This window comes from Meleagris gallopavo, chromosome 3 (genome assembly GCF_905368555.1).
Source record: "Meleagris gallopavo chromosome 3, MGAL_WU_HG_1.1, whole genome shotgun sequence".
In the NCBI taxonomy this organism is placed as follows: domain Eukaryota; kingdom Metazoa; phylum Chordata; class Aves; order Galliformes; family Phasianidae; genus Meleagris; species Meleagris gallopavo.
In genome coordinates, this window is record NC_139406.1 from 81,361,760 (window position 1) to 81,382,832 (window position 21,073).

The window sequence follows — 21,073 nt, forward strand, 5'->3', positions numbered from 1 at the left end:
TCCTTAATAACATTTCCTCAAAAGGTTGGTAAATTATTACTTCAAGTAAGAAACTAAAAATTTTGCTTCCAAACTTTGTCTAATTTTGACCTTAGCTTCCCTCAGTATCACTTAGGTAGATTTTCTTGCCCTCTGCTTTTAACTTACCTGAAAGATTACAGACAACAGTTATCTTCCTCTCCTAGTTTACTTCAGTAAGGCCACACTCATGTGTCATTGTCCTTTTTTTTTTTTTTTTTTTTTTTCTCACGAGACTGGTGTAAGATCAATACATATACAGATGTTGTAAAGTATCATGTAATAAATTAGCATACAGAGAAGTTAGGCTAGTAAGATTATCACATTGGAAAGATAATCAGAGATAAAAGAAAAGAGCTCATTAGTTTTGTAGACTCACAAGAAACTCCATGAGGAGCAATCTCCAGAGAAAGATCCTTCCTCAGTGGCAGTCAGCCCTTAAATGGGATCTAGGAGAGTGCAGCCAGGCTCCACCCCTTCTGGTCACACATGTGAATTGCCTTCGCCTGTGCTTCCCTGTCTGACTCAGTGCTCGCCTCAGGTGATCAAGCAGAGGTTCAGGCTGTGATTCAACTGTTCCAGTATAAGTGGCTAATCATTTCGATACCAGAACAGCACTGCTTCTTTGAGTCTCTTCGAATTTACAGTTCTTGAATGATGATGGCATGTAGGACATACAGTATTTAGATGGTGTCTTCCAGTATCCCATACAATGACAAGAACAATTTCCCGTCATTTTTGGAAACAACTACTGCAACCTATGAGTGCAGTTGATTTTTGTGTGGTCTCAGAGTATGTACAACTTGTAGTCAGCAGCAGTGCATCCTTCTGTGTATTCCACTGTTTATTATTCTCTGTTGCATCAGTTAAGCTTTATTTTATAGGTTAGTGGTCAACCTCTGGATTTCAACAGACTTCTGGAGGGCAGTGGAGAAAAAAATCACTTTACTCATGTCTTCTTTTAGGGCTGCAACCTGTATATTGCAGAGTTGCCAGATGTAGGAGATTAAAAAAAAAATAAATGCATAAATAGGTATAAAAATATAGTAAGGATTTTTTAAAAGAAATTTAGTTAGAACGCCATTTCTATTCGCTATTTTTTTCACTTAGTGCTTTCACAGCTTCTTTCAAAATAAAAATAAAGCCCAGTATGCAGTTATACTAAACGTGAAAAAAAGGAGGCCATTCATTTATAATGTGAAGAGAGAAACAGAATGTGATGATTTTAATACAACATAATGTATACTGAAAGAGTATTGCTTCTGTGGTTATTTTAAGCTGAATCTATTTCTATATTTCTTGGAAGTATATACGAAGTCTTGAATCATAGCCTGAATATAAAAATCTGATTGCTATCAGTGGTACATAGCACTAAGTCTTTTATTACTCTTTTTATCACCTGTCAGGTACTGGCTGTTTATGCTTAATGATGTTCATGATTACACAGCACAGTAATTGGATACCTCATTGGCTGCTATTTAGAGTTTTGTAGAGAGAGGGAAGAAAAATTGCCAGAAATTGAAATACTACAGCAGTATAACTTACTATTAACGATGGAGGCAGAAAATCTTTTGCTTACTTTCAGCAGCACTACTAGGAACTGCTAAAAGGAGTGCAAACAGCTAGTGCCCCTCTGAAGGCAGAACATAGGGCAGCCATTGGTCTGCCCACTGTGCCATTGAGGAGAGCTCCTGTAGGTCTGTGTAGCTCAGAGTGGGAGCAGCCTTGCCTGTAGGGGCTCTGAGAGCAGGGGTCACCCAAAGCAATAAAATCTCTTGGTAGAACTGTTTGTCATTCATTGACAGGGTGGGAGAGGTACCACAGCTGCACCTAAGATGAGACTAACTTCATTTCTACCACAGAGTTCTTGGATTGCTTCTGGCAGATAACAATACTTGCACGGGCTGCAGTACAGATGTGTTCGGTACCGATGGGCTTTGTGGGTGTTTTGGGTCTGCTGTTCCTGGCAGTGGGAGATAGGTGCTGGGAGGACCAAGTTTTTTGTTTGTTTGTTTGTTTTTTTGGGGAGGTCTGAAGCTTCCTGGATGCAGTAAAAGAGCACAGCAAGGTCATGTTCATCTTTTCCCCGTGAATAAGTGTAAAAAAGACCTCAGCTTTGGTATATAAGGGATTGTTGCTTTTTGATTCCCCTTGCCCATCAGAATGCAACAGGCTTCCAAGAGAAGGATTACAACCCAGCCATGTATTCTTGCACCCACAGTCCCTTCTGTCCTATTGACTCCAGCAGCATAGCCCTGCAGTCCAGAATCCTGCTCTACATTCTCTGATCTGTTTCTGCAGGTTTCTGAGAGGTAGTGATAGTAGTAATAGTTGTAGCAGGATGACATAGGCTGTTTAACCCAAATTTGCCCTATTTAGCATTTCAAAGGGTACATTCCGTGACACAGATTTCACTGTTCGTTTTTTTTTCTTCCCCACTGACCTCCCATGAATCTTACGTTGTTCCTTCCTTAGACTTCTGTCTGTGAAATATTTTCTTCATTGAGAGTGACTTTTGGCAAAGGTCCATGAGAATTGGTGAGCTTTTGATTACTCACAGAATCATAGGACTATTAAGGTTGGAAAGTGTGCTAAGATCATCTTGTCTAACCATCACCCCACCCCTGCTCTAAACCACATCCCTTATGTGACATCTACCCTTCTATGGAAGACCTCCAGGGATAGTGATTCCACCACCTCTCTGGGCAGCCTGTTTGATACTTGAGCACTCATTCTGAAAAGAAGTTTTTCCTAAAATCCAACCTGAGTTTCCCCTGGTGCAACTTAAGGCCATTACCTCTTGTCCTGTTGCTGTTATCTGGGAGAAGAAGCTGACACCCACTTCACCACAGCCTCCCTTCAGGGAGTTATTGTGTTAACTCACCAAGAGATGTCTATAACAACAGTTGTCCTATGGTTCCTGATCTGAACATCGAAATTGTGGTGATTTCCCTCTCAGTTATGGTAGAAATCTTCAGTTTAGACTTAGAAAGATAGTTTTATCCCCCAGAAAATTAGTCTCCATTTACTTTTAGATGTAGTTAGTCTAAGAATATCCTTGCAATGGAGACAGACTAATAATGTGAATAAAACCTAGTTGGTGAATGTAAGCAAAGATAGCTTGTTCTAAAGTGAAATGTGTACTGGTTCCCTTGGGAATCCACATAGCAGTATCACATGGATCTTGACCTGAATGCATTATTCCCATGCATGCATCCCACCTCATCTGCACAAGACGAAGGGGGTAGCTGATCTCTAAATGTACCTGAGAGGAGGCTGCAGCAAGGTGGGTGTTGGTCTCTTTTTTTCAGAGTTTAGCTTAGACATCAGGAAGAATTTCTTCTCAGAGATGGTGGTGAGGCATTGGAACAGACTGCCTGGGAAGGTGGTGGGTTAACCAGCCCTGGAGGTATTTATGAGATGTATGGATGTGGCCTTATGGAGGTGGTTTAGTGGTGGACTTAGTAGTGTTAGGTGATGGCTGAACTTGATCTTACGGGTGTTTTCCAACCTAAGTGATTCTATGATTCTACGATAAATGCAGTTAGATTTGACCTTCTTATGGAGAGGGAAGTCTGTGAGCTTTTGAGATTTAAGAGCTTCCATTCCAGCTAGGGTGGAGCAGGCAGATTTCCCTTTCCTTGTGACCGAGGCACGTGAAATAACTCACCTACACTTCATGTTTTTCTTTCTTGTTTGTAAAACCCAGTTTCATGCTTTTAAGTGAGGCAGAGGTGTTCAAGGCTAAAGTGTGCAGGCAGTTAGAAGCATTAGTTGTGAAAAGTGAAATGCAAGTGAAACGACTTGGCAGGCAGGGAGATTAGCAGCTTTACAGCTTCACATCGACATGAAGAGAAAGTATCATTAGAACTGTAGCTTTGCCGGATACTGAGTTTCCCTGCTTCCCTAAGAAGAAAGGAGAGGTGATTCTGTTGAACTATCTTCAGGCATGGTTTTATCACAGTGTGAGTAGAAGAGTAAGGGAGTCAGCAGTCCTCTCTACACATTCCTTTACCTTATAGGGTCAAACCAAACAGAAAAGCCTACGTAAGTTTTCCCAAATTTGACATAAATTTTATCTACAAAGCATATTTACATTCATTGTTTAAACAAATCAACAATATTATGATGTGCTGTTTTAAATGAAGACCAGGCACAAGGTCAGATTATTGCACCTTTGAGTTTTAAGAACACAGCTTTGGTTTTGTAAGCAGTCTTCAGTTTTGTGACAGATCGAGACAAAAACACACAGATTGCATTTCCCAGACACACAGTCTGGAATAATCACTCTGGGTCTGAATTTCTGGATTGAATCTGTGGGCTGAAAGAGTGTCTCCAAGAAATGCCATGTTGATTTCATCCTAGACCCTGCACCAAGCCAGCATGGGATCCCCAGAGCTTGTTTTGACCTTTGCCCATGTCAAAGGGCATAATGAGTATTTGGGACATTGCTGTGCACTCTTGGTGACCTTATTACCTTCTCAATTCATAAAAGAGGCAGCCCCAAATGCAGATTATTGTTTCTTTGGAAGCTTTGGGCTTTCCTCCTCTGTGTGCCAAGAGACAGTTTTTATCTGAGATCCCTATCTGGCTCTGTGCTTTGGCTTCTCCTCATGTTGGTTGTATGGCTGTGGGCACAAAAAGCAGAAATAGACACGGTGATAGGAACTGATAAATGGAGATTCTTTGAGGATCCCCTCTCTAACCCTATTTCAGATGGTAGTTTCTTCTCTGCCACAGCTACCAAATTAGAAATATGTTCATCTTATTTCCAGGACAACCCTGTGTTGTAAAGCGTGTTTTAGCTCCTATGAATATCTAGTAACAGAATTAAGTGATTGCAGAGCTGAAGCATAAATAGAAAGAGGAACAGCAGCAAACTGCTGACATTTCAGCTGAAGCTTGGCAAGCCCATCTGGAAATGCTTGTCCCAGCAACACAGATCACATCTGCACAGGACCTTCATGGTTGCCTCTGTGTACAAAGTTTACATCATCACTGACCTACTTCTTTTTTTATGCTGTCAGTGAAAAGGCAGAAGAGTAATGTATAGGGAATTATAATTCTTAAGTATTTCATGTTGTTCTGTATTTTCCCGTGTGTGTATATATACACAGACTTTGCCATATGCTCACTTACTTTGTATGAACAGAGTCTGCAGGTGACCTGTGAGTGCTAACTTCTAATGGGAATTACACTCCTACGTCACTGAAGCTCCTTGTAAAATGCCATTCATGAGTAAGTACCTACACTGCGCTGCAGACAGGTCATATGCTGATGTTGAGAAAGCACCTTCAGAAAAATGTCAAATTTAGTGACTTTTGAGATACAAAACTTCTCTATTTTCAACAGAAAGATTTCAACAGAAATATTTTTAGTTAGGTTTGCTAGGATAAACCTAGGATCTGCTCAGGGACATGATTTAGAGGAGAGTTGTTAGGGTAGTATGGTTAGGTCGTGGTTGGACTTGATGATCTTTAAGGTCTTTTCCAACCTGACTTATTCTATGATTCTATGATTCTATGACAATGTAGGATGTACCAGAGAATGGCAGATGAATCGTTCAGAAAATTACCAAGAAGAGCAGCAGGCTTTTTGTCTTTTCATGCTTAGAAATCAGGAGTGGGTGGTGTTCTGAAAGATATTAGCCAAGTGCAAGCTGCTGACCAGATGGAAGGAGCTGGGTGAAAGGTTTGGATTGTTGGTGACATCGCTGCTGTCTTCAGCCACACTGGCCTTCTGTGGGATTTAAAAGCAAGGTTACATTCATGTACAGTCACTGCCTTTGCAAAATCCCATTTGTTCACAGAGAGATGCAGTAGACTTCAGAAAGCATATTTCTCCTACTGAGAAACAAAATGCAAGTTTCATGTAGCTGTGAGAGCAGTTTCTTCCCAAAGGAGCTCCTGAGTCTTCCTTTCTTAAGCAAAAATTTTAATTTTTCTGTTATCATGACTTTTCAGACAGTTGGTAAAGAAAATGCCTAATGGCTTCTAAACAAATAACACTGTTTCTGGCTAGCTCTGAATACACACTCTGTGAAATGGGAGCTCAGTGCTCTGGGTTAGCCTTTTCCAAGCTACACAGAAAGGAGACACTTTCATTTGGAGCAAGAGTCCCTGCATGTTGTTCATTAGGAACAACTACTGCTTAGACAGGGCCCTGAGAAAACTGTTCTGGCATGCATATATGCAAATACAGGATGTCTTTATTTGTTGCAGGCATGAATATGAACCATCGATATCAATCTGTAAATACTAAAGGGTTGCATGTGCCTATTTCTGTTCACAGTTCTCACATTGAGTTCCATAGGTAGTGTAGACTGTGGTCTCAAGTGAAAATCTGGCATCTTACCTTGAATACCATAGGGAGTTAGGTAGGGATGTTGTACTGGTGTACACCAGATTCTTTTCTGGAGTTAAGCTCCAGACAGTAGTCCAAAGGCTTGTTGAGCCAAGATTTCCCCCATCATTCCCAATTGCTCGCTCCTCCACTTCTGCCTCCTTTCTCCTCAGACTGCTCAGGTTTGGTAAGGGAGTTAATTTTCCTAAGCAGCTCTTGAGAGAAACTTCTAGCAAGAGAAGTATGTCTGATGTCAAGTGATGTCTTTTCCAGCTATAATGTGGATGAGCTGACAAAATGTGATTAACGTTCTGTAGAAAAAATCCTGAGATCTTCTGATGAGAAGCCTCTTTCCAGATGCTAAGGGGTAAAGAATTTACCATTTCACTTGATCCTTGGTCCCAGTGTATGACTGTGTTTTCTGCCACAATTTTTTCTCCTTTTTATCCCTTTTGATTTGGCTCCTGATAAATATGGCTGAATACTGACATATTTATAGAATTCCTTCCTAAACCTTTGATTTATGTGCTGCAGTATTAGCTCAATAACTTAATCTAAGGTTGTTATATTGGTACTGTACACTAGGCACAATTTTAATTTATGGAACTACTTCTCCTCCATAAAGTTTGATTTTTAGCTGATTCATAGAGGTGAGGAAGCCCTAGCAGAGAGAAGGGTGTACACAACCAGGGAGAGTATAAGTTTTTCTTTCTGATCTTTATTAAAAAAAAAAAAAAAAAAGGAAATAGTCCAATAGGGATACAGTGGCTATAAACTGCAGAATAATTTCCCACTTCCATTTGGAAATTGTGTGTAAATATATACTTTTTGTGCTATCTTGAGGCTTATGTGATCATTTGCTGTTTGGCTTAATGATTTTGTAACCTCTTAGCAAATTTGGAACCACGTTAGCAAGTGAGTGAAGATAATTAAGAGAATGAAATTTCTGTGAGCTATGGGAATATAAGCAGAAAGGTATTGAGGGAGGCACTGTAATGCCCAGAGTAAGGAAGAAGGCTGTAGTGAAATCATGTATCTTATGGCGTGTTAGAGAAGTTAAAATAGATATGAGTCCACCAATTGAAGGAAAGTGTTTGGTCAGAATTTAAGACAGAAATACTCAGTTGTGATGCTCTCGTCTGCTGGCTTGTTTACGGAATACCATAGCCCCCTTGGCACACTCTAGCATAGAGTTTGTGCAAAGAATTTAATAGAACAGGTTTTCCCTTTTGTGTCAGATGAGCCCCGTTCATTCATACTTACAGCAATGACTGAAAGATAGGTCAAGCCATCTACATATGTATTATATTGCTACTTCCATATTATTGTTCTTCTATTGTGTGGCATATGAATTGATGAACATTAAAAAAACCTGAAACATATTTAAAATGGAAAGCTCAGTCAGAAATAATGATAATTGCGCATTCTATAATTAGAGCTGTGTAGGCTTTTCTTTCTAATTATGGCAACAGCTGCTAAAGCACATCTGGAAAATATTCTTTAAGCAAAGATATTTTAGCTCAGAGAATTTCACAATGCATGTGGCGTTTACCAGTACTTCTTTCCAGAATCCGAATCTGATTTATTAGTGTTTTTAATATAAAAGTATTCATTTTTTTAATGCTTGCAAAGTATAGTTTTGAATTTCTATTATTGATTGGACGTTCCAGTACTCAAAGCCGAACACTGCAAAACAAAAACATGGCTATTCTACTATTTTTAGGTAGAAGTCTCGTCTACTGCCATAATAACATTGTCTTTGCCAATTTCAGCCAAGTAATTTCCTTTTATTGAATTTTAAAGAGAAATGTTTGTTTCATGCTGGAATCACAGGGAGAGGACAACTGGTCTCATGGCCGGACTCCTCTGTGCTTCCTTAGACTCAAGTTGACACTCTGCTCTACTTTCCAATTTGGAAACCAGAGATAGTTGTAGTCCCTACAATTATTACAGCATTACTTGGCACTTCTTTGAAGTCAGCAAGAGTATTTGTGTGATAAGACCCTGCGCACTTTGAAATGAGTGACAGCATTTCTCTTCATGGTAGAAGTCCAGGAATTGTGGTTTCCATGTTTTCTTCATAACTGAGGAATATACAAGGCACGCAAAAATGGAATTATTAAATTTATTAACAGAAAATGAAAAGAAACAAGAAAACAGAAAACGTATTTAAACTTTAAAAAATTTATATCCATTAATTTATTGATAAAGATATTACTCATTATGTTTATTTGGAAAAAAAAAAATGGCTGAAATAAAAAGATAGAATCATAAATATTTGAGTTGGAAGAGACCCTGAAATGTCATCTAGTTCAACTCCCCTGCAGGGAGCAGGGACACCTACAGCTCAGTCAGGGTGCTTAGAGCCCTGTCCAGCATGAGCTTGCATTTCTCCAGACCCTGGGCATCCACCAAATCTCTGGGCAACCTGTGCCAGTGTTTCACCACCCTTACTGTTAAAAGTTTCTTCCTTATATCCAGTCTAAATCTCCTCCATTTTAAAAATAAAGATGTAGAACTCTAAAGGCATTACTAATCTAACCAAGGTTTTGCGTTCTGACGCAAGCATCTCAAAAACAGCCAATCTACTTACTTTGAACATGATGATGAGATTTTGCAGATAGATAGCATTTACCAACAGTTTGCAGAGTGAGATATCAGTTTCCCTTAATTATGAGTAGGAGGCAACTTTTTTATGCTAAATAACATTGTGTTGAAACAGCTTTGTGACTGAATTTTAAATCTCAAACGCTGTGCTTGTGCAGCTGGAGGCAAAATGCAGTTACCCAACCAATGAAGCAACTGAAAAAATGAATGGTGTTAAAAAAATCTGTGGCAGTGATACTGAGTGACATGGAACATATTAGTGGTAATGTGGGAAAATTAATTCCAATTTATTGACAGTTTAATTGGCAAACAGGAAGCATTTAATGGGCTTTGTATGCTCTGCTGTTCTTCATTTCCTAGTCATTTCCACTGGACAGAAATACAATGTTCTCAAGTGTGGGCTTTGACATGGTAACAAATGTTTTGTATGGATTGCCTGGCATGGATGGAAGGCTCTGTGATGCTGCACCCAACAACTGCAGAGGATTTCTGTGGAGCAAGGCCTGGGTGCGCCATCTAGGCTTAGCCCTTTTCCCAATCTCACTGGTGGCGGAAGGTCTTTGTACACCCAATTCATGGGTTGATTTTGGACCCACAGGCTCCGACTGCATGAAGAGAAGGTCATCAAAGACCGGAGGCACCACCTCAAGACGTATCCCAACTGCTTTGTTGCCAAAGAGCTGATTGACTGGCTGATTGACCATAAGGAGGCCTCAGACCGAGAGACAGCAATTAAACTTGTCCAGAAGTTATTGGATCACAGCATTATCCATCATGGTAAGTGCAATATCAGCTCTAAGCTAAGCAAGCAGAAATCTACTTTATGTTCTTCACTCAAGTATAAGACAAGTAGGTTCTGATCCCTGCCAGGAAGGGGACACCTGGCTTGAAGGGTGCTGCCCCACAAGGCCCCCTGTGACCCCAGGGACACCGAGAGGCAATTAGGGTGAAGGGTTGTGTTCCCCACGTGGGTACTGGAGGGAAACCCCTGCAGACTGTGCTGTTGCTTCTCTGCCTCCCAAGCTTCCTAAGCTGGATCCTGCCCTCACCAGTGCCTTCATCACCACTGCCTGCCCTTTCCTCCCCTCCCTGCTCCCCCTGCACAGCCCCTTTCTCTCTTTCCAGCTGAAAAACCCATCTGAAAAATAAGCCAGCAAAAAAACCCGTCATCTTTCTCACAGGGATTTGTTCTCCAGCTCTCTTCCTCGCACCAGCTGCACAAACATTTGTGCTGCTACAGCTGCAAGAGTTAGATGTCCGACTGCGTCCTGATTAATTTTCTCCTAAACTTGTTGTGTGTTTGAGACCTGTTCCATTCAGCGCCTTGAATGACAATTTACACTTATGAAAAGGAGGCTACCAAATCAGTGGCAGCATTTAGTTGCCTTTTAGTGCACAAAGAGGCTGGAAAGCACACAAACAAAGAAGATCCAAGTCCTCTATTCCAGGCGCATAGTATTGCCTATTTCAAGAAGACAAAATGTACCATTTGTTTCTTTTTAAATAGAAAATAGAGCAACTGCTAGCAGATGACTGTTGTATTTGTGCAGGGGTCACTGTCTGTGCAGGAATACTGCTGCTATCAGCGGTGCATTAACAACACCTTAATTAAAGGAAGAAATGCACATACTGAACGTGTGCCACTTCTATAGCTTCTGCTCAGCTATTAAATTAAAATTCCGGGTTGTTATGGAAACTGGGATTCACGATAGATAGTTAAAGAATAAAGTAATTACAGGGTATTCAAATCTGACTACTTAATCCTCTATTGAGAAAATGTCAGTGAAGAGTCGCATGGATGCCTGAGTGGCTTAATTTAATTGAGCGATAGATATCTTACTGCTGAGTGCTTGTTTAAAACTTTAACAGCCTTCAAATGTTCTTTGCTTTAGAATCCAATTGCACACTCTAGCTTTGATATAAATTATGTATATGTGTGTGCGTGTGTGTAACACACGTAAAGGAGGTGCCTGTTGAAAATAATCATCCATTACTCTCAAAGTTAATAAAATGGTTGGTGAAGTGAGTGAGGGCTCAGTCAGGTAGGTTTAATCAGTTCTCCAGGATGCTCAGAGCATCCTTTCCGTACCAATGCCAAATGGAAGCAGTGCCAGCCACTGCTCCTGTGCCTGCAGTGCAGCAGGCAAGCCCAAGCCAGTAAGCTGACAGCTCTTAGCAGCACCTTGCCTGGGCAGCCTTCCCTTGATGCATGTCCTTGCTTCTGGCATTTGTAGGAACCCATTGACATCTGCTTTCTTGTAAATCCTTACTTACTATTTCTCAGTGTGTTCCTATTGTACTTTCCATTTGCTAGCTGGCTTGACAACGCAATAGAGATGATTTTAAGAGGGCAGAAGGCTTTGGTTCTAACTGATCCTGCAGTGAATCTCAGCTTTCCTGCCACATGGTTTAACTAATACAAGTAACATTAAGCAGTTTGCCAATCTTTAAATTATTGGCTGATCTACAGTGGTATCTTTTAAACAGTTTACATCAAAAGTTTTTCCAGTTATCTAGCAGATGGATGCTTTGTTGCTATTGGTGTCCACACTAATACTCATGAAAGTGATGAACATGAATCCCTTATAGCTTAAAATTTTGTTTTTTTTTCTGAAAGCCTTCTTCAGTCTTTCATCATTTATTAGAACTTAAGGTTCTAATTTATTTAGGTTGTACAACCTAATGTATTAGGCTGCATCCTAAGCACAGGGAGCTGGGATCCAATCATGCTTGCTTTGAAGTTCACCAGTGAACCTGTTAAATGGATTCTCAACCCTTTAACATCCCTATGAAGATTTTTTTTTATTTTATGTTTCAGTTTGTGATGAGCATAAAGAATTCAAGGATGCCAAACTATTCTACCGCTTCAGAAAAGACGATGGGACATTTCCACTGGATAATGAGGTGAAGGTGTTCATGAGAGGACAAAGACTGTATGAAAAGTACGTTGCATTCAGTATCCTTCAGGTGTCAGTAACAGTGCTTCAGGGGGCAAATGGTGTTTGTTCATCTGATTTTCATGGAATAGAATCATAGAATTTTGAATATCATGCAGCAGTGGGGCTGTGCAATCCCATGGCTTTATTTTGTAACCCTTCTTTCTTTCTTTCCCATATCCCTTTCGGTTTTCTACCATGTTCACTTAAGGCATTTTGTTTATAATGAAATGACATTTTTTAATGTTCTCATAAAATGCCGTAGGAAATCACAATGTAAATTTAAGTCCTTGCACTATATTTTATAAAAATAGTCACAAATGACTGGCTCTGTAAAACTGTAATCACAAACCCCACAACTTTAGTACATCAAAATGTAATGAACAAGTGGCTGAATATCTGTTTAGACTTCACTGGGAGGAATGATTTTATAGTAAGTGAAATTAAACTTCACTGTTCCAGCCTGCAAAGCTTCTGCATCAGAGAGATTACACTAAAAACAGTTGCCTGAAAAAATAAGCCAAGAACATCTAATTAAGATTTGAAATTAATGATTGTTCTGGGATACTGAATATCTCAATGGATTACTTCTGTCAGATAACCAGGCAGCTGAACTATACTTCCCAGTCTATAATAAATGAGTAAGCAGAAGGCTGATACCACAGCTATGAGCCCCCACTGCACAGCCCCGTATTGCTAGTGTGTCCCAGGGTTTTCAAACCAATGCCTACCCCTTCTAGTTTCCCTGCACAAGAAGGCAGGTGCAGAACAGGGGAAGGCTGCCAAGAGCCAAGAGCTCAGAGCTGCCAGAGGATTGGGTGTGTTGTTGGAAGTGCCTTCCAAACGCTTGGCCAGCTCTGCAGCTTTCTGAAACTGGGGGCTGGGTATCTTTATTGGAGCTCTAAACGTGGCACCAAGATAACGCCAGGTTTAAAAGCTGATGATAAATGGTGTTATCAGGTTAGAAGGCTCTAAGTGGCAATCTGGTCAAAGAGCAATTAATCTGAAATATATATTAAAAAAAGCAATTGTAAATGTTGCTCCTTTTGTTGTATCTGCCATGCAGATTTTCCATAATTGTGACTATTAATGTGAAAACAAATCAGGCAAAACACAAGAAAATACACTGCTGGGAAAGATTACTCATTGGATACACAGAATCATCAGTTGAAACGCCCTTCTTCAAAATCTCCTGTGCTCAACGTAGCACAGCATTTGCTCCTGCAGACTGCAACACTCTGCCCCCAGGCACTGCCCCTGCTGTGGAAAGTTGATTGGTGTGTCTAGACTGCAACCTTGTTTTCAGTTTTAGGTTTTTGTGAGCAAAATAGTTTTTTCTTGGTGAGGCTGCTAACATGCCTTGCATGAAACCAGCCAAAGCAGGAAAAATTGTTCTGCCAGAGTTTCTACTTCCAACCCCATTTCTCTGTGTGAGCAACCATCCCCAAACCAGCACAGAGTGTCCAGCTTGCCCTACATCACACCTGCAGAACAATGTTTATAATGGTGTTCATCTTGGAAAAGGAGCTAGTGCCAAAAGCAGCACCTATCTAAGTATAACTCATCCTCATGAGGTAGTTGCTCCTAAGCAACATATCTAAAAGGTTTTAAAACTTTTAAAACCCATCCCCAGTGCTTGACATAGTGTAGATTAAAAAACACATGGCACTTCAGAACCAGTTTGTGACAGTCAAAACTAGTAAAAATTTACCATGGATCATTGGAAATTTTTGTTCTATTCATGGGAGATAAGGCTGCATATCTGGGCTGTTTGGGCTTCACCTTAGCTTATGTAGCAAAGCCTGTTGGGCATTACACTGATTTAATTATATCCTTTTCCATGCACACCTATTAGAAACACGTTTTCAGTTTCATGGATCCATTTTAAACTCAAAATCTGATGCTGAAAGTCAAACTAGTACGGAAAGAGTTTTGCAGTGAAGTATAGGCAATACATCTTTTCTTATATTGTTAGGAAAGAAAATACTAATGTAGCATAATTAAAACAGTAGTTAAAAGGGAAAAACAGGAGAAAGTGTTTATGCACAGATGTGAAATCACTTACCAGCATATTCAACTTATTTATCAAAATACCCATAGGTCTAATTTCAAGAGAAATGTGACAAAGGAAATCTGTCTGCATAAAACATACTTTAGGAGTGTGTCTCAGTCTTTCAGTTATTGCTGCCTTCATTAGGCTTTGCTCATCTAAGATAGGCATTGTAATACTGTTTCCTACACTTCCCTGCCCATCACATCAGGGCTGGAGTACTGTTACATTCAGAAGCCAGCATTTGTGCTTGCCAAAAATTGCAGATGTTACTCAACATCATTCATGCAGATTTTTACCCTAAATGAGTAATCTAAACAAAAATATTTAACAGGAGCAGCAGACTCTGTTACATGGATAGAGGAGCAGATGGCAGGTTCCTAGCATTCAGATAGCAGTGAAGATGCCCTCTCCTCTCCCTGGGACATGGGACACCAGGTCTGTCCCCCAGACAAGGAGCAACCTTTCCCTGTACCCCTTTTGTGTGACCATAGAAGTCCTTGTATTTTGTACTCTCCTCTTCTGTGGCATCACCTCCTTCACCTATTGTGAATGTCTTCCATGGTTGTACTTGTGTAATTAAAAGGTTTAAAATCAGTCTCTGACTCCATCTTCCCCTCATTTCCACTGAAAACCATAGATAGCTCAGATTCCCTGCACATAAATGCAAACTTTGGTAATCCTTTCTGTGAACTTGCTTTGAGCTTTAAGTTTGTAACTGGAGATGAAACATACTGGGTTTCCTATTGCTTTAAGCTTTCCTAAAATTCCCTGAAGAGTTTATTAGGTCCATTGACAATATCAGTTTTCATATTCTGGAGGACTGACCAGAGATTGAATATATAACATGTCTCCTGATTGGCAAAATCCTGCACGTCTTAATTAAATCCAACACAGACTTTTCATAGGTGTTTTTTTTTTTTTTTTTTTTTAATCAAGTTGTGCAGGCCCCATAGTTTGATTATGTTTGCAGTTCTCACAGGTGTAGGCCAGGTGCACAGGACTGATGTGTTTCTGGTGCAGTCAGTATTAGGAGCTACACATCATCTCATGACATTGACTTAACTGGTATTCTCAACCAGATTTCACAGTGAAAGAAATGAAATTTTATGCTTTTGGTTTCAGGAAGTCATTCACATAATTCTGAGACTGCATTCTTGACACCATTTTCATTTTACCTCTTCAGTGGCTGACTCAAATTTAAATAAAACTAAGTTGTTTTTTTTTTTTAATTAAAAAAAAAGGGTTGAATTTCAGTGTTTGACAAAGTAGATTGCTTCCATATAGGACAGCACAAGTTTCAGCAAATAATATGCTTTGACATGAACGGACTCACAGCTGTTTGAAACATGAGAAAATGGAAGAGATGGAGGCAGTTTCCAGTTTTGACCAATGAAAGACCAGGTTTTTGGCTGATGGAAATTGGTGCCGTTTTGTTGACAGCAGTAAAGTTACAGTGATTTACTTCAGTTAGCAATGGATTACTGTTTCTGGGTTTGTAAAACTGTCAATTTGTCGTGTCTGTTTGTTCACAAGCCCAAATCCTTTGCAGTGCTATTCTGGGCACACACAGAAGAGTGTGAAATGTCAAGCTGAGTGTTTTTCCACTTGATATTCTTCCAGTTTTCTTCTGTGACTCTGTAAAAATCAAACAATTAGCATCTCTTTTTCAGTGATCTTCATCTGCTGCTTCAATGAGCTGGTCAACTAATTATAGACTCATCAAAGAACAATTAGCACAATCCTCAGGATTTTTTGTTAGGTGCCCACAGAGTCTCGGTAACCAGCTTTGGGTAACCATGCAGCAGATGGTATGAAGAGGCACGAGCTTTGGGTTTGCATTTTTTCTGGGGGAAAAATGCTGGGTGAGTGAGAGACAGTTAAAAATGGACCCTTGGAGCTCTCTCTGTGTTAAATGTGGTTACTGTGGGAGAAAAAGATAAGTTTTCCATGGAAGGCATTGCCCACTTATGGACCTACAGGAAATTCAAACTTCTGATCATGATAAGGGTCAAGATTGAGAGCTTTTTAAGTTTTCATACTGTAGGTAAGTTGTGCCTTTAGTTTCCAAATACTTGGTGAGGGGAGAAGCCTTGCTAGTCTTACATGGAAAAAACCACAACCATGCCATTCTTGAACTATTATTCTGAAAATCTTACCATTGGTCTATAGTAAATAGAAAAATTAGGAACAGGAATGAAATTAGTGAATAAGGAATCTATGTTGCTCAGTTTCCCAACAACAGAAATGTAGATTTCTATATTAAAAGGATGATTCTCATTTCTTTTCTTCCCAAATGTTAACCTTACTTTTGCATTAATAAAATATTGAGGCTTTTGTTTTGTTTTTATATTGCACCATTTGTTTACATAACTTGAATGGAGAAGAAATTTCTTAGCATATTTAAGCTACATAACCTGCCAGTTGCTGGCACATACAATGTTCCTCTTCACTCTTGTGTTATGCAGAGCAGATTGAAGCATGGTGGCTCAGATGTGAAAATGTTTTCAGGTGTGCAGCTTCGCTGGTTGCAGCTGCATCCTGGAGTGCTGGAAGCCAAACATTTACCAACCACCCAGACCACAGAATTACCCTTTCTCCTTCCTCTTCAATTTTTCTGCAGCTGTTGTAAAGCTTAAGGGGAGGATTTTCAAAACCATCTAAAAGACTTAGGGGTACAGTCCTGCTACCTGTAAAAGTTAATTAGGAATTTCTGAACACATTAGTTACAATCTGGTGTTTTTAGGTTGATTTTATTTGGAAATGGGTTATATGTTAACTTTCAGAAAAGCTAAAGAACTAAATATGGGAAATGTGAAACTGAAACCCTTTATTTTCATGTAGAGAAAAAAAGGAGAAAGCTTCAACTTTGTACAGCAGTATAAAACCTTAATTTCTTGTCTAAGATGCTGCAATTCACATCCTAAGTTTAGATTGGTAGCTTGAGGAAAGATTTAATAAGTCAGGGAGAGATTCACATCTCTTTGCTTATGAAATTCTTGTGAAATTTGCCAGAAGGGATCTGGAGGAGGTTGTTTTGTTTGTTTGTTTTTGTTATTGTTTTTGTTTTTTTGTTGTTTTGTGGTGTTGTTTGTTTGTTTGTTTGTTTGTTTAAGCATCATTTTCCTTACCAATTTTTTCCCCTCCAAATCAGGTTGATGAGTTCTGAAAATACTCTTCTGCAAGCCAGGGAAGAGGAAGGGGTCAAGTATGAGCGAACCTTTGTGGCATCAGAGTTCATTGACTGGTTGATCCAGGAAGGAGAGGCCACGACACGGACTGAAGCTGAGCAGCTTGGCCGCAGGCTTTTAGAGCACGGGATTATACAGCACGGTGAGATATTTACTGCTAGGTAGCTAAAGCTATGCTTTTTGTAGTTCTTTCTTCAGGTAAAGTCATGTGAAGGTGCTTTTGTCTTGCTGGTCATATATCCAAGTTCTAGATAATTTCAAGTTGTTTAATGAAAGGGTGGATTTTTTCTAAAGCTCTTTGTCTTAGTTCTGAAAATTTTATGTCAAGTACAGAGGAAAACTAGAGTTTGGGGATATATAACAATACCAAGGATGTGGATGAAAATAAACACTTTTGTAGTAGTTAATGTGTAGAATTTGTTATCAGCAGTAAGTCTAATCGAGATAAATTGCTTTCTGAGGATCACACAGTATTAGAGCCACAAATAAGCTACATTCTCTGCATAGAGTGAAAATGACAGGTTTTGTGTTTCTTCCTGCTTAAGGACAGAAGCAGAGCACTGGGATCAGAAAACAAGCTTCTCTCTTAGTCATGTTGTGTAATCTTTCTGGTATGCTTGGGTGAAACAGAAGGTATCGCTTTCAGCTCAAGTGTTATGATGTTGGTCCTGAAGGCATAACTCCTCTGACGCATGAATCTGATACTTCATTATGGTCCAGCACAATGTGACTGCAAGTGTACTTTTATCAAGGAGGTCCCTCTATCAGTGGTGGAGGAGAGTTTTCTCACTGTGTGTCTCTGATAGTGAAAAAATGAACACCCTTGGCATTAAAATCTATTTATCTTACTGTCATCATCTATTCTCAGTGCAAGCTGTACTTCTTTGACTAGACATTTTCTCCCATAAATGCCCCAGCATCACCCACAGGAGTGATGAAAGGGGTGCTCAAAGACAGCAAAACAGACTGGTGGAAGCTGTTAGCAGTGCTGTTTAGTGCACAGCAGGAAAGTAATCAGATCCTGATGTTTTCAATGTTGTCAAATCAACACTAATTCTGACAGAGAACAAACAATTCACAGTATTAACAGGCTGATAAGTTACAAGATGCTAGATTGACTCTGTAGTCGGTTGCTTTGTGAGACAACCCAGTCTTAAGGAATAGAGAAAAGATGGGGTATAGTGGCCTGCACAGCTCCTTCATGGTTGTGATCATGCTCACGTTATCTTTGGTTTCCGATTACTGGGAGCTACTGCTGAATGTTTACAGTAATCAGCCTCCAGTTCTATAATTACCCTTCTGCTTCCTATGATTTATAGGGTGCCAACTGCTTGGGGCTTGTTGAAGAGGAAAGGTATTCCACCTCTCCTTGTTATAGCAGCAATGATTTAATTCCTATTTTTACTGGACTGTTTTCAGTGTATTATACGCAAGGTAAACCACCCTGAAAAAGATAAAGAATAAGAAAGACAAGAGTGAGGCTGACACTGTTGTTGGCATTTTTGCAGAGGAAATAAAGTCAGGACTTGATACATAGTGTGAAGCTGGATTCACTTTTCTATTGAAATCTTTGCAGAGCTAAGAAAGTCAGGATGTGACACTCATTGCAGATCAAACATTGCTCTCATTGAGCCATTGGCAGGGAAGTAGTTTTGTCTCTGTCACACAGGGTTCCTGGGGAGACTTCTGACAGTGCTGGCCTTGCTCATCATATGGGACTGCCCTAACCAGTTTTGAAGTTTTATTGCCTGCCCATCCTCTTCTAATATCAACATCATGTGCAAAGCATCCTGCTAGATCTGAAAGTCATGATGTGACGATGACAAGGGGCTCTGGGAACTATCTGACTGACTGTTGAAGGAAGTCACCTTCTCGCCCTGCAGTATTGTTGTCTTCCTCACTCAGCTGTTAATGGGCAGAGGCAGCTCAGTGGGACCAGCTGAGGAAGCTGGAAGCGTAATAAACCTGAGCAATTTCCCTGAGATTTCTCTTTAGTAGACGTGCTTTGTGCACATTTCCAAACAGATTTTGTTCTCTGCATTTCACAGAAACTTCGTCTAGGTAGCATTAGAAATATTGGTGACAGAGCAAGCTAAATAACCACTGAGCTTATGGGGGATTCACCTGACCAAGAAGATGTGATCTGTGTCTTTTGAAGGTTTATACAGTGTCTCCTTTCTCTAACAGAACTCCAAATGAGACCTCACAGTTCTCAACTGGGGATGTAAACCCTAACATGGCGGGAATGGTATTCTCTTTTCTCCATCTCTCTGAATTCTAAGGCCAGTTACCAAAATAAAAATTGTATTTTCTGTCTCTGAGTGCAGCAAGTCCACTTCACCATACTGTGTTCCTTTTGTTGGGTATTGCGTCAGCAGTCCCAAAAATGTTACTTGACACTAATTGGCATCCTTGTTGGCAGAGCCAGCAGAACAGCTCTTGACAGAACAGGAGTGGAGAATGAAACATTTTTCTGCCCTAAGGGTAATCTTTTGCTAGCAGGATTGTTTGATATGCACAATGTGGAATAAAATGAAGCTTGCTCTACTATTCTTATTAAGTATTTATTACCTTACCTAATGCAATACAAAGTAATAGAAACAGTTGTATCAAGTTGCCAGTCTCCATAGTAATTTTCCAGCCACAACTGCATTGTGCAATTTATTTTTAGTGATCCTGACTTTCATTTCAATTACTCAGAAAAGTTGTATTTTGCAGCTGAGGTACTGTATTCAAAGCAGTTTCCTGTGCATTTGCCTTCTCTTTAATTGCTCAGACACCAACCAGGTTTCACGCAGGAAACAAACAATGATGCTAATTTTAAAAAGGAAAACATTGATTTAAGAGGGCTTGTGTAAATGCTGTAAAAACATCAGAAGTTTTGGTTTAGAAATAATCCTCCTGATCTCTTTGGGCATGTATTACTACACATATTTCCCCTTTCACAAATGAAAATGATGAAATGTGCTTAAGAGCTGAATTGTTTCCTTCGAGAATTCCACTGGCACATACAAATGGTAACCCACAAACTGCTGTTTTCACAAATAGGAGCCAGATGTCCTTTCCTACAAACTGATACCCGCAGGTACCACGGAATAAAAACTTTATAGGTAGCAGGGCATTGTGCACTGTACGTTTCTTGATGGCTTGCATTGACAGTGTAATTGCCAGTAGTTATTATTCTGCATTTGTGAACACTGATGGTCTTTGCCAGAATACAGGAATGAAGATTGTGGGAGGAATTATAAACATGGCTTTGTGCTTCTGACAGCAAGGACAAAAGGGGCACAGAACACGTTTGGCAACTGTATGAAAGCCCACTTCTAGTATGCTGAGGTACACAGAGCTTTTCAGTGTTAACAGGAAAGAATTCCCTCTAGGAAGGTGGATCTTTCCTTGTTCTTCTTCAGAGAGAAACAGTGGAATGGATTAACTGCTGTGGTCAAAATTCACATGCAGTAAAAGGCAAACTCTCTGCCAGCACTGGGGTCGATTAGACAAAAGCAAGAGTGGGCTGGAGTAGGCAGAGTGTAGCAGAACATAGCACAGGCAATCCATGCACAGTCACAGCTCTTGCTCAGTCTGGAAAACAGAGACACTGAGATGTCCAAGGAGGAAAGAGGATATGCTTAGGTTTCTTTCTGGCATCATTTCTGGGTCTGTGCCAGTTGTTTATGGCGTCTTCTGTGGCACTTACTCTGCACCTACAGCCCCAGCTGCAGAGAAGTGATGATGCAGACAAAGCTCTGTGGTCCTCCTTCCAGGACTGACTGGGTGCAGACCCTTGGGAGGGTAAAGAAACATCTGCCTATCTTGCAGAAAACTTTTAAGATCTGGAATATCAAGTGATCAGTACTTTTCCATTTTTAAAATCTGATTAATAACAATGAGAGGGACTTAACTTATCCATTGTTAGCATCTTCACAAGA

At 40.0% G+C, this 21,073-nt stretch overlaps 1 protein-coding gene across 2 annotated transcripts in view; it reads left to right on the top strand.

The window, feature by feature from the left end:
• The window catches only part of DEPTOR (DEP domain containing MTOR interacting protein), a 74,267-nt gene that overhangs the window by 19,080 nt on the left and 34,114 nt on the right, over positions 1 to 21,073 (top strand). For both annotated transcript variants that reach the window (XM_085221619.1, XM_085221618.1), the window contains exons 3-5: positions 9,566 to 9,744; positions 11,786 to 11,909; positions 17,108 to 17,286. In XM_085221619.1, the coding sequence (XP_085077745.1) occupies positions 9,566 to 9,744; positions 11,786 to 11,909; positions 17,108 to 17,286 (482 nt within the window). The remainder of the gene's footprint in view (positions 1 to 9,565; positions 9,745 to 11,785; positions 11,910 to 17,107; positions 17,287 to 21,073) is intronic.